Below are 11663 nucleotides of genomic sequence, written 5' to 3'. Positions count from 1 at the left end.
TTGCTATCTTTTTACGTCGAGTTTTTGCCGATGTGGATTATTTCGACATATGCTATTTGCAGTTGTCTAAATTTTAGGGACACAGAGTAACAGTCTAAAAACACGTTTTTCTATTTCAGACAATATTTTAGTATGTATGATGCCAATATCACGCTGTAAAACCCGTTTCGTATTGTGTAGCCATATATCACAGGGTTCAATCTCACTCTTCACCGCCCATGTGAATCGAGGAAGCGAAGGTGAGGTGATATGCAGTCCATATCTTCTTGGTTTTATGTATAATATAACACTAACAATGACATGCTTTACTCACATTATTACAGAGAGATATATAGAGAGTCTGTGTAGTGATATTGGGCGACTAATTCATCTGTTGTGTTGGTTCAGCTTCACATTCGTGTCGTACACCAAGCGTGTCTTGTTTTGTCTACTATCGTTATGTACAATTGATCCACTTCTCTAACCTATACGGCTATTGTCATATAGATAGAATGACTCCAGTGATATAACCATGAACTCGATCATACCTACATGCATATATAGAACTCATTTTTGAGAAAATTAATCATATGCATTGAAATATTTTCTTGTCTGTTTTCGCTCAAAGCTACTGATAAAATTCTACTTTCGTTATGCAAATGAGAGATCATAAGTGGGTCAGCGCACTATCAGCGAGACGATACACACCTGTTACAGTATGAGGAGGACTTTAACCATCAATTCCCTACAATATTTTTTCATGTTTTTGTTTATTGATGTATTCATCACAAATATCCTAATTTATTACATAAAATAGTTATTGATATCGTATGATATTGTTGATTTAATTCAGAACTGTTGGATCTAAGTGTTCAAAATCATACGCTAAATGCAATTTAGTGTTGAAATACGATAGATTTTATAACTTAAAACCTGATCTTTTATATTAATTATACTTTATCCATCTTGAAACGTGTAGTCACTTATTTTATGCTATGTCCAATTTTGAATTGACCATTGACCATCAGTGGATATCATAAATGCGTTTCTTTGTTTATTTGTAGATGGCAACGTCCCAGAAACTGGAGGAACATTTCCTCACATGCACCATATGCACAGAGGTGTTTGACAAACCATGCACGCTTGTGTGTTATCACACATTCTGTCGGAAATGTGTCGTCAACTACACCAAAACAAAACCAGAAGCCATCAGTGCCAAGTCTCTTCTCTGTCCCTTCTGCAGCAAGATGACGAAAGTGTCTGAGCCTGATGACAGACCAGTGGAGGAATGGGCGGATGCCGTCAAGCCAAGTGTTGTCATCCAGGGACTGTTGGACTCGTTTGGTCCGGCATCTAGAGGTAAGGTTTCCGCGATAACTGTATGCGGTATGTACATGATCGTTTGTGGACTACTTTGAAATGGTGTGTGTCAGATTGTGTTAGGATTAAGTGGCAAAGCACCTGTGGTAATCATGTGAATCACTGAATTGATCACTAGAGAGCAGTGATGACAGCAGGTATTCACCAAATGCATGCTCAGTCCTACCGCTAATACAGACGCCACACTTTGGCATCCCACAATTTTCTGCTACAGTCATAAATGTACTTCCAATTCTTATAAATGGAGCTGGGAGCATATACTGGACAAAATAAGTTAGGGATATTGGTATTTTTATGATTGATATTTTATCAGTGTGTCCATGAATAAATAGATCATTATTCGTAATTTCAAAATTTACATATATCCCTAACTACTTTTTCCCAGTATATTAAGGGTCCAAAAGTGTCTTTATCTTTATCGCTTAAGATGTTGCTGGTGGGAGGTGGCGTTGATGGTGGAAGGAATTCATTTATGTTAGTAATAAGAATAACCTTTCATCTCTTTGTGAACTCCTTAGTTTTGGTAATTAAAAATATGCCAATTAAGTACTAAATTTCTGTTTATGTCCTTTTATCAACAAGATACAACAAACTGCACCTGGTGTCACGCAGAAGGGGAGACAACTCCTGCATCTGTATGGTGCTCGGTGTGTGACGAATCCATGTGTGACCGATGTGCCAGAATGCACAAACGTTTGCCTTCTACTCATCATCATGACGTCCTTGACCTTTCTGGCGAGATCAGTATCCCCCGGAGGCGAAAAGTCATGTGTAATGAACACAAGGAGGAATGCGTCAAATTCCTTTGCAAAGACTGCAAGAAAGTCACCTGTCAAACCTGTTGTATTATCTATCACAGAAAATGTGAGTCGGTTGTCACACTTGCGTCGGAACTGCTTGTTTTAACATCCAAACTGCTGATTGAGAAGGAAAATCTTAAAAAGAAACAAATCCTTATGGAAAATAAAGTCGATACAGTTAAATCAAATGTCATCACTGAGAAAGATCGATATGTGCAAATGGAATCGAAGATCAAGTCTTCCGGAATCAAGGCGAGGGAGACAATCACTTTTAAGGAAAATAAACTTTTAGATGAACTGAAAGAAATCTCAGATAGGCACATTGAACAGTTGAACGCAGACATTAAGTCTGCGGAAATATCAGTACAGATGTACCGACAACAGGCTGAACTGATTGACCAGACTCTACAATCTGAATGTGACATGGATGTGTATGAGATGTACCAGGGATGTGATGCCGGTGATGTGGAGGATGTCGTACACACAGACTTAGAGAAGGGAAGAATAGCCAGGATCACGTTCAGACAGAACTCGGACAAGCTGAGTAGAGCACTTGACGATCTACAGCTGGGTGAGATAGACGTTCTGTGTGACGGTGTGTTGGACCTGACGGGTACACCTGTGCTACGGGACACGATCACCGTCACTGTAGCAGGAGATAGAAATAAAGCGACGTCTCGTGACGTGACAGCACTAGTGATACATGATACACATACAGTTGTAACTATTGATCCAACCAATAAGTGTGTGAAGTCTTTCTATACCAGAGATAATCAGTCATGCCACAGCAAGCTCAGTCTGCACATCCACCCGTTGGGTCTGACAAAGATACAACACAATCAAGTGGCTGTCACTGTAAACAATGAAACAATCATAACGATTGAAGTCAACCCTGACCTGGTGATGCTGTCAACCATCACAACAAACAAACAGTACTGGGGTATAACATCCCTGACCCCATCAACACTTGCAGCAGGTTCCCCTGTCTCCTCCCTGTGTGGATATTCTGGACATGACAGGAAACGTGCTGAGGTCAGTCAGCCCACTCTGTAGTGGAACGAAGATCCTGAAAAATCCCGTCTTTCTTTGCACCACAAGAACAGGTAACATTCTTGTGTCCGACTTTGGTTCCCAGCGTGTCTTATGCCTGACACCAGAAGGGGACGTTGTGTTCACCTACCCCCCGAAAGAACACACACAACACAGGTGCATCCTCTGGGGATCACAAGTACCAGAACAGGTGACATTCTGGTTGCTCTGCACTCTCAGAATAATGTGGTTCATCTGACTGAGTCAGGCCAGTTTGTCAGGAACTTACTTACAGAAGGTGACGGTGTGGATCGTCCGTACGGAGTTTATACAGATGGATTTGGCCGTGTTTATGTTTGTTATGACTTTTCATGTGACATCAAAGTATCAAACAATTGAAGCGACACAGAACCATTGATTCATGCTAAAGCCGTATTCCACCTGTAAATGTGATGCTTAACAAACTGCAATGTTTGACTGGTGCACATGGATCATAAGTGAAGCATAGACATTAACCCATACGCTACTATAACAGATGCTGTTCCAAGTCAGTTTTCACACAGTGAAGGGAATCGAAGCCGAATCTTAGGCGTGACGAGCGAAAGCTTCCACTACTCTCCTACTCCACCGCCCTCTTTTATACAGGGGGCGGTGGGGAGTAATAGTGAATACAGCGTTCACGCTCGTAAAATTCGGGTTCGATTCCCATTATGGCTTTATGTGAAGCCCATTTCTGGTGTCCCCCGCCGTGATATTGCTGGAATATTGCTAAAAGTGGCGTAAAACTAAACTCAGTCAGTCTTTTATACAGAGATGTACCAGTGCACCTTAGTGTATACAAAGATATCAAGGTGTATGTGGAGGCACCTGGATACCTTTGTGTAAATAGTGGTACTTGGTATATCTGTGTATACAGTGATGTGCCTGGATATATTTGAGTATACACAGAGATTCTTGAGTACACGTGTGAAGTACTGGTGGCGGTGCATAGTTTGTACTAAATGTTACATGACAATAGTATTTGTCGCTGGCATAAAAGACTGGCACATTTAACAGACACATGTACAGAGGTTCTTTGGTACATGTGTAAAGTACTTGTACTTACAATCACCTGCAGCTGGATATACTAAGATTCTAATTGACTGACTGACTGACTGAGTACGGTTTTGCGCCGTTTTTAGCAATATCCCTGCAATGTCACGCCGGGGAACACCGGAAATAGGCTCCACGCATCGTATCTATGTAGGAAATCGAACGGAAATCCAGGCCTTACGAGCGAATGCTTTAACCACTAGGCTACCCCACGGCCCCTTATTGAGTATATATAATATCACATACTAACTAACCTACCCTAGAATATTTGAAGGCAAATCAGTCATATATGTTACATATGTTTATTGAATAATAATAATAATAATAAGAGTAGCCTTTCATCTCTTTGTGAACGCCTTCGTTTTGGCACAGGCAAACTGTAGCGCAAATGGGTTGCGCAATGGAGAGAAAATGACCAGTCTTCCTATATGCTAGCGAAGCGAGCAAAGGTTAGCAACGTACTTCCCTCGCTTCGGTTTGAAAAATATATGGCGGCGTCTGTAAATAATCGTGCCTGGACCAGACAATACAGTGATCACCACCATGAACATCGATCTACGCAACTGGGAACCGATGACATGTGATAACCAAGTCAGCGAGCCTGACCACCCGATCCCGTTAGTCGCCTCTTACAACAAGCATAGTCGCCTTTTGTGGCAAGCATGGTTACTGTAGACCTATTCTACCCCGGGTCGATCGATCGAGAGAGAGATCGAGATCGAGAGAGAGAGAGATCGAGAGAGAGATCGAGATCGAGAGAGAGAGAGAGAGAGAGAGAGAGGCAGAGAGAGGCAGAGAGAGGCAGAGAGAGAGAGAGAGGCAGAGAGAGAGAGAGAGAGAGAGAGGCAGAGAGAGAGAGAGGCAGGAGAGAGAGAGAGAGAGGCAGAGAGAGAGAGAGAGAGAGGCAGAGGAGGAGAGAGAGAGAGAGGCAGAGAGAGAGGGCAGAGGCGAGAGGGCAGAGAGAATATGTTAATGAGAGAGAGAGATGTTAATGAGAGAGAGAGAGAGAGAGAGATGTTAATGAGAGAGGAGAGAGAGAGACAGAGAGATACAGAGAGAGAGAGAGAGAGAGAGAGAGAGAGAGAGATGTTAATGAGAGAGAGAGAGGGAGAGAGATGTTAATAAGTTTTCGACACCCTGAGATGTTTACATATTCCAAGTATCCCTATATATGGTTTAACGTCCGCTAGAGGTGGCTTGTTAATACCAAACAGTTGTCAAGTTAATACCCTGTGTTATAACATGCCATGGTGTTGTAACATTCACATTAGTCAACCTTGTAAGCAAATTCTGCATCATTTAAAAATTGGTAGCCAAGTTTTTTAACAGATCTGCCTCTTCAAAAATGGTTTCCATAGCGAGGAATGGAATGGCCTTGATTCCTGCGGTTCCCAGGGTATCTTTGTGTTTGTAGCGGTATGTATATTGAGTAAGGTTTCACTTCGATTGTAGTAAACTTCAAGCATGGCTGGGGACACCAGAAGTTGACATCACACATGGTTCCTGTTAGGGGAATCGAACAAGGATCTTCGGCGTGACAAGCCAAAACTTTAATCACGATGTACCAGGGCGCCATAGTGTATACCTGGGTACCTTTGTATAAATAGAGGTACTGTGTACATTTGTGTATTACAGAGATGTACATGGATATGTTTGAGTAGACACACAGATTTCTTCACTTCAACACAGAGATACTTGAGTACATGTGGAAAGAGCAAGTGACGGTGTAGAGTCTGTTATTCCAATGTTATAGTGAAATTTCAACTGTCACAATCATAAAAGACTGGCACATTTAACAGACCAGTCACCTACTTGAGTATATGTGTGAAGTAGACTTGCCGGTACTTAAATATATTTGAGTATACACAGAGGCACTTGGGTACATGTGTAAAATACACGTACATCAGGAATCCAATCTGGTTTGCCGGGATACCGATTATAGATTTGTCAGGACGATGCCATGTATCCTGCATACCGTTACGGTAACTATGGTAACCACCCTGATAGGTGACATATGTAGCATGAGACTACTGAGAATAATATGGGCATTGTCTTATAATAAAACTCTGGATTAGAATAATATCTATGTCCAGTGTTAGATACTTACATGAATTAAGAAATATTCACATGAACACATAAAAGCATAAGCATGTGTTACCATATTTCCACCACCTTCAGTTGTAGGTTGCAGTGTAAATTTAAACGTTGAGTGAAAAGCAGGAACATGAATATGGTATTTTTTGTCTATTGCGCAGAACGCATGGGCACTCCACGTATAGCAGGGCGGTCTGTAAATAATCAAGATTGAACCAATGATTGATAGCATGAAAAACATTTCTTTGGGATACAATCCGAGTCACAAAATCCGATCCTCACAACAGCAACAAGCAAGAGATGTTGAAAGACTGTGTTTTCCCTGAATCCCACAGACAGAAAAGAATGTATTGTCCTGAGGTTAACACATATTTTGTTGAATGACAATATACTATGTCACAATCAAAACACTCAACCCCTTGAGGTAGGGGTGGCCTTGTGGTTAAGTGTTCGCCCGTCATGTTGAAAAACGGAGTTCGATTCCAAATGTTTACAATGTGTGAACCCCCTGTCACGGCGTTCCTAGTTGCGAAACGGTTGGAGCTATGGTATTAGCAAGGTTGGCACACAAGAAATCACTCAAAAGCTGTCTTCATCTAGAATACCTAGTGGCCAACTTTCATTTGTTGTGGAAGCCGCGGTGGCTGAGTGGGTAAGGTCGATGACTTTGAGAGCTGGCGACTCTGAGAGTGTGGCTTGGAATCTCGGACGGGACTCAACCCGTGGGGTATCCACAAAATACTAGAACCTGTTCTTTACTGAGTAAGTGTAATCCCAAATACAACATATGTTACATTTGACCACTCTCTAAATGGTATTGCGTATTGATTATTCGCTTCTGTTATTTTCTGCTAGCTGTCCTGTAAACAGATTTATGTTAGTTATTGACATAAGAAGGAAGGGGTGGGGTGGTGCCCGGGTTGGGTAGCATTTGCATGGAAGAGATACTTCCCTTGCATCTTTCACAGTGTGAAGAGGAAGTTCTTCTAAGTAATACAAATCCATTAAATTTCGTAAAGGCGGATGAGTGAGCTTGTTTCTTGTTTAAATATTCATTAAGCAGTAACCCGTCCATTTGAGAACAGGGAAATAATCGAGATCAGTAAAGAGACTGGCATTTGAAGGCGTTCATGGTGTTGAGAGGAGGTTGGGTGGCATAATAAGACGGTAAGACTTGCTTCACTTACACCATACCGCGAAACAGTACGCTTTATGTTCCAGGTCAGCTTTATTGATTCGATACATTTCCGTACACCTTTTATAGAAAGTATAATATATACCTAATCCTTACTTTCTAAATGACATTGCATATTGAAATACTGTTTCTGTAATATTCTGCTATAATTGTCCTGCAAACAGATCCATGTTGGTAACTGACAGAAGAAAGAAGGGGTGGGGTGGCGGTTGATTAGTATTTGGTTGGAAGATTTGCTTCCTTTGTATCATAGAACACACTTGGCTTGCATGAGCAGAGGAAGTTTCTCCACGCAAATGGATTATATTTCACAATCGCGGAAGAGAAACTGCAACTGTATATGGATTTCGTATGTAAGACAAGGTACAGTCTTTACAGTCAGCTTGCTTTTTACTTCGCTCTAAATAGTAAAACGATTGTATGAGAGCTTGTAAATCATCGTTAAAGCGACTGATGTATGAAGGCGTTTATGGTTCGGATAAGGGGTTTAATGATATAATGGTTGGTTTTATAGTTTTAGGGCGACGTGGGCCAATAAGAGGCCTTTTTGCGCCCAACACATTGACTTGATTTAATAAACAATCATACGTAATTTCATTGCCAAAAGGAATCGTTTAGCTAAGATAAAAGAAACGACAACACTATTAATTTGGATAGATGTATACATATATGGAATAACCTCTGCTTCGTGTTACGGATTAAAAACCTTAAGTAATAACTTCCATTTCTGAAACATGAAATACTCATTCAATAAAAAAGCAGTAGGTTCAGATGACAGAGTGTTAAAATGATTTAAAACCACAGAACTAAATCTGTCTAAGCCATTCGAGAGCCTGTCTAGATTACATCATATTTTCCAGATGACGAGACAAAATCTAAAACTGCCCGTTGCACAGACCCATACATGATATTGGGGCCCAAAACTGTTTCTAATGAGAATACATCATCAACCTCAAGTACAGCAGTTCTGAGATTTTGTCTTATGTTGTTATGCCCAGGGCATGTAATTAGATAATGTTCGATGTTTTCAGGCGTCTCCAAATTGCAATGGCCACATTTAGAAGAGACCGTCTTATCTATAATACTCCTGTAGGCATTTAGCCCACAGTGTCCAAGTCTTAGACGTGAAAGAATAACCTCATCACGCCTTTACGACGACGAATTTTATGACCAGATTTTAGTGATGGTCTAAGTTTGTACATATGTCGGCCGGTAGTACCTGTATCCCACAACTGTTGCCAACTCCTTGTAACAGATTTCGATAAAACATTTTCATAATCTTTAGGGATTGGTTGAAATTTAAATAAATCAACTTCAGGAAACTGTAACCCGGATTTGGCCAAATTATCTGCAATCTCATTCCCATGTATTCCAACATGGGCTGGGACCACACAATGTCGCATGCAATGTACTTCATGTTTAAAGATGTATCCAACTTTAATATCTCATGCACAATGTCATCTCTAGATCCATTTGCACCAGCTTCTATAGCTTTGATTGCTGCCATAGAATCTGTAAAGATAATTGCTTCATGGTCATGTTCATCTACCCATCTCAATGCTTGCAAAATGGACAAAAGTTCAGCTGCAAAACAGAAAGATAATCAGGGGAATCTGAACACCTTAGCGATCGATAAATTGGGTATCCAAAAGCCCCAGCAGTACGATTATTGGATGGTTCTTTCGATGCATCAAAGTGTATATATGTGTGAAATTAGAATAATTTTCAGACAGAAGGTCTTGAGTTATCACTTTTATTATGTTTTGGTCCATTCCCTTATTCACGATTAAATTGAGTTCAGAATTCAATCCAGGCTTCAGCAGAACCCACGGAGGTGTGACAGGCGGAGCAGAAGGATCAACTCGGTTACAGTTGTAAATACCATGTTGATCAGCTAATCTCTGAATATTCAAGCCAAAGAGTAATTTGCCATGAGTCCAGTCACACATGACATATTCCACACAGTCATTAACAATCTCAGTGACTGCATGGTGTTTGTTCTTGGTTTTCATTTTCAAGAAATATTTCAAAGATACCTGTTGTCTTCGAAGGTGAAGGGGCATTTCTGAACACTCAACTTGAAGAGCTGAGGTTGGAGTTGTACAATATGCACCAGTGCATATTCTCAAAGCTTTATCAAGCTTATTAAGATGACATTTAGCCGCCGACATATACACCTGACAACCATAGTCAGCGCCCCACTTGGTTTTTGAAATACACTTTAATAGATTGATGATCTTGTTACATGTGTTATACAAATGTGTGATGTGATGAGACCATGTTAATCTTTGATCAAAATACACACCAAGAAATTTGAACACTGACACCATTTCCAGTTTATGGTGTCCAAGAGTTAAACTGATATCATGAGGGATCTTACGTCTTGTGATCATCATTGCCACTGATTTTGATTTTGAAATCTTAAACCCCCATTTTGAACACCATGTACTGACTTTACTTAAGCAGTTTTGTATAGATTCTATGACAAACTGAAAATTACCAAAGCGTCTCCAAAACGATAAGGCATCAGCAAACTGTGCTGCATTTATGTTTAGAGGCAGGTCCTCGAAAATGTCATTGATCATAATATTAAATAAAACTGGACTTATTACACTTCCTTGTGGGGTACCATTTTCAGTCATATGCACGCCTGACAGTTCTTGACATATGCGAACTTGAATGGTTCTTTCGGACAAAAATGACCATATCCACTTGAACATGTTGCCTCTAATTCCAAGTTTCCACAATTTAAAAAGCAAACCATTTCTCCAAATCATGTCATAAGCCTTTTCGATATCAAGGAATACACACAACATGTATTCCTGGTTGCATAAAGCTTTCTGTGCTTCAGTTTCCAGACGAACATGCTGATCTATACATGAACGCCCCTTTCTGAATCCTGACTGGATGTGAGTAAGAAGCTCATTTCGTTCAAGATAATAGTTCAGGCGATTAGTAACTATTCTCTCCATGATTTTACATAAATTAGAAGTGAGAGCAATCGGTCTATATGATGCAGGAAGCGATGGATCTTTAATGATATAATAAGACGGTAAGAGTTGCTTCCCTTACACCATACCACATGACAGTTGCAACATGGTACAAGTCAGCGTCATCATTGATTCGAATTTCGTACCCCTTTCATTTATCTAAAGTATAATACATACCCGATCCTTAATTCGACAGTGATATTCTTGTTCTGCTTCCATTTTAGAGTAGGGACATTAAAAGGTCATCACTCAGTGATTAAACATAATCACAAATGCTATCAGGATTCAACACTCACTACGATCAAACGCCTCACAAATCAAGCACTTACAGCTGCAATCTTACAGCAACTTGTTATTGTAGCCATATACATAAATCTTATCATAGACATCAGCATACAGTGTATTAAAAGCTATCAGTTTGAGTAGTAGTAGTAAGACGGTGAAAATTGCATTACTCTACCATACAGCCTAACAGGTGCACATTTTAAGAGAACAAAACCAGAGGTTAGAAAAGAGTCTTCGTGTCATCAAGGATAGCAGGGTAGTCTCGTGGTTAAATCGTTGGGCTATCACGAAGATGACGCGGGTTCTATTACCCAGATGGGTATTTAATGTGTTGTTCCAGTTTCTGGTATCCCCTGCCGTGAATAGGCTGAATATTGCTTTTTCGTATTGATGTTATGAGTGTAGAAAAAACTGAAGTCAGTCATGTGCCTCAAACTCAGGTACAAAGTGTATGGATCGATTTCATTGATTGTAACCCCCAAATATTATTTACTAAAGTGAATGTAAATGTAGGTTTATCAACACTGTACCCATTTAAAACACTAATAAAACAGAATGAGTTTGTTTCAAACTGTTTAAGTACAAGAGGCCGAAGGCACTTCCATCGCAAGTGTTTCCTTCTTACATTAAAAAAATATACCTGCGATGCTTATTCCAGTCTGCAAAACCCCTTTCATTGTCTCGGTCTGTAGCTATTCATCACAGGGTCCAATCTTCACCGTTCTAGTGAATCGAGGAAGTAAAGGTGAGGTGACGACATGCAGTCGATATCTTCTTGGTTATATGCATAAATAAAATGCTAACAATGGTATGCTACAG

At 40.3% G+C, this 11663-nt stretch overlaps 1 protein-coding gene across 1 annotated transcript; it reads left to right on the top strand.

The window, feature by feature from the left end:
- The first annotated feature begins 207 nt into the window (after positions 1-207).
- LOC124290822 (E3 ubiquitin-protein ligase Trim36-like) lies at positions 208-3808 on the top strand. The gene is made up of 3 exons (XM_046727651.1): positions 208-239; positions 1044-1338; positions 1942-3808. Exons 2-3 carry the CDS (start codon positions 1044-1046, stop codon positions 3210-3212), a joined length of 1566 nt encoding a protein of 521 aa, XP_046583607.1. The 5' UTR covers positions 208-239; the 3' UTR covers positions 3213-3808.
- Positions 3809-11663: the final 7855 nt, after the last annotated feature.

This window comes from Haliotis rubra, unplaced genomic scaffold, assembly GCF_003918875.1.
Source record: "Haliotis rubra isolate DU_JTF1 unplaced genomic scaffold, ASM391887v1 Scf475, whole genome shotgun sequence".
Classification (NCBI taxonomy): Eukaryota; Metazoa; Mollusca; class Gastropoda; order Lepetellida; family Haliotidae; genus Haliotis; species Haliotis rubra.
Note: the sequence above shows the minus strand (reverse complement) of the source record. Positions and strands in the feature narration are given on the sequence as shown.

Coding starts and splice junctions, on each gene's coding strand:
- LOC124290822 (XM_046727651.1), top strand. CDS start 1,044: ATGGCAACGTCCCAGAAACTGGAGGAACATTTCCTCACATGCACCATA. Junction 1,339..1,941: donor GTTTGGTCCGGCATCTAGAG/GTAAGGTTTCCG, acceptor TTTATCAACAAG/ATACAACAAACTGCACCTGG.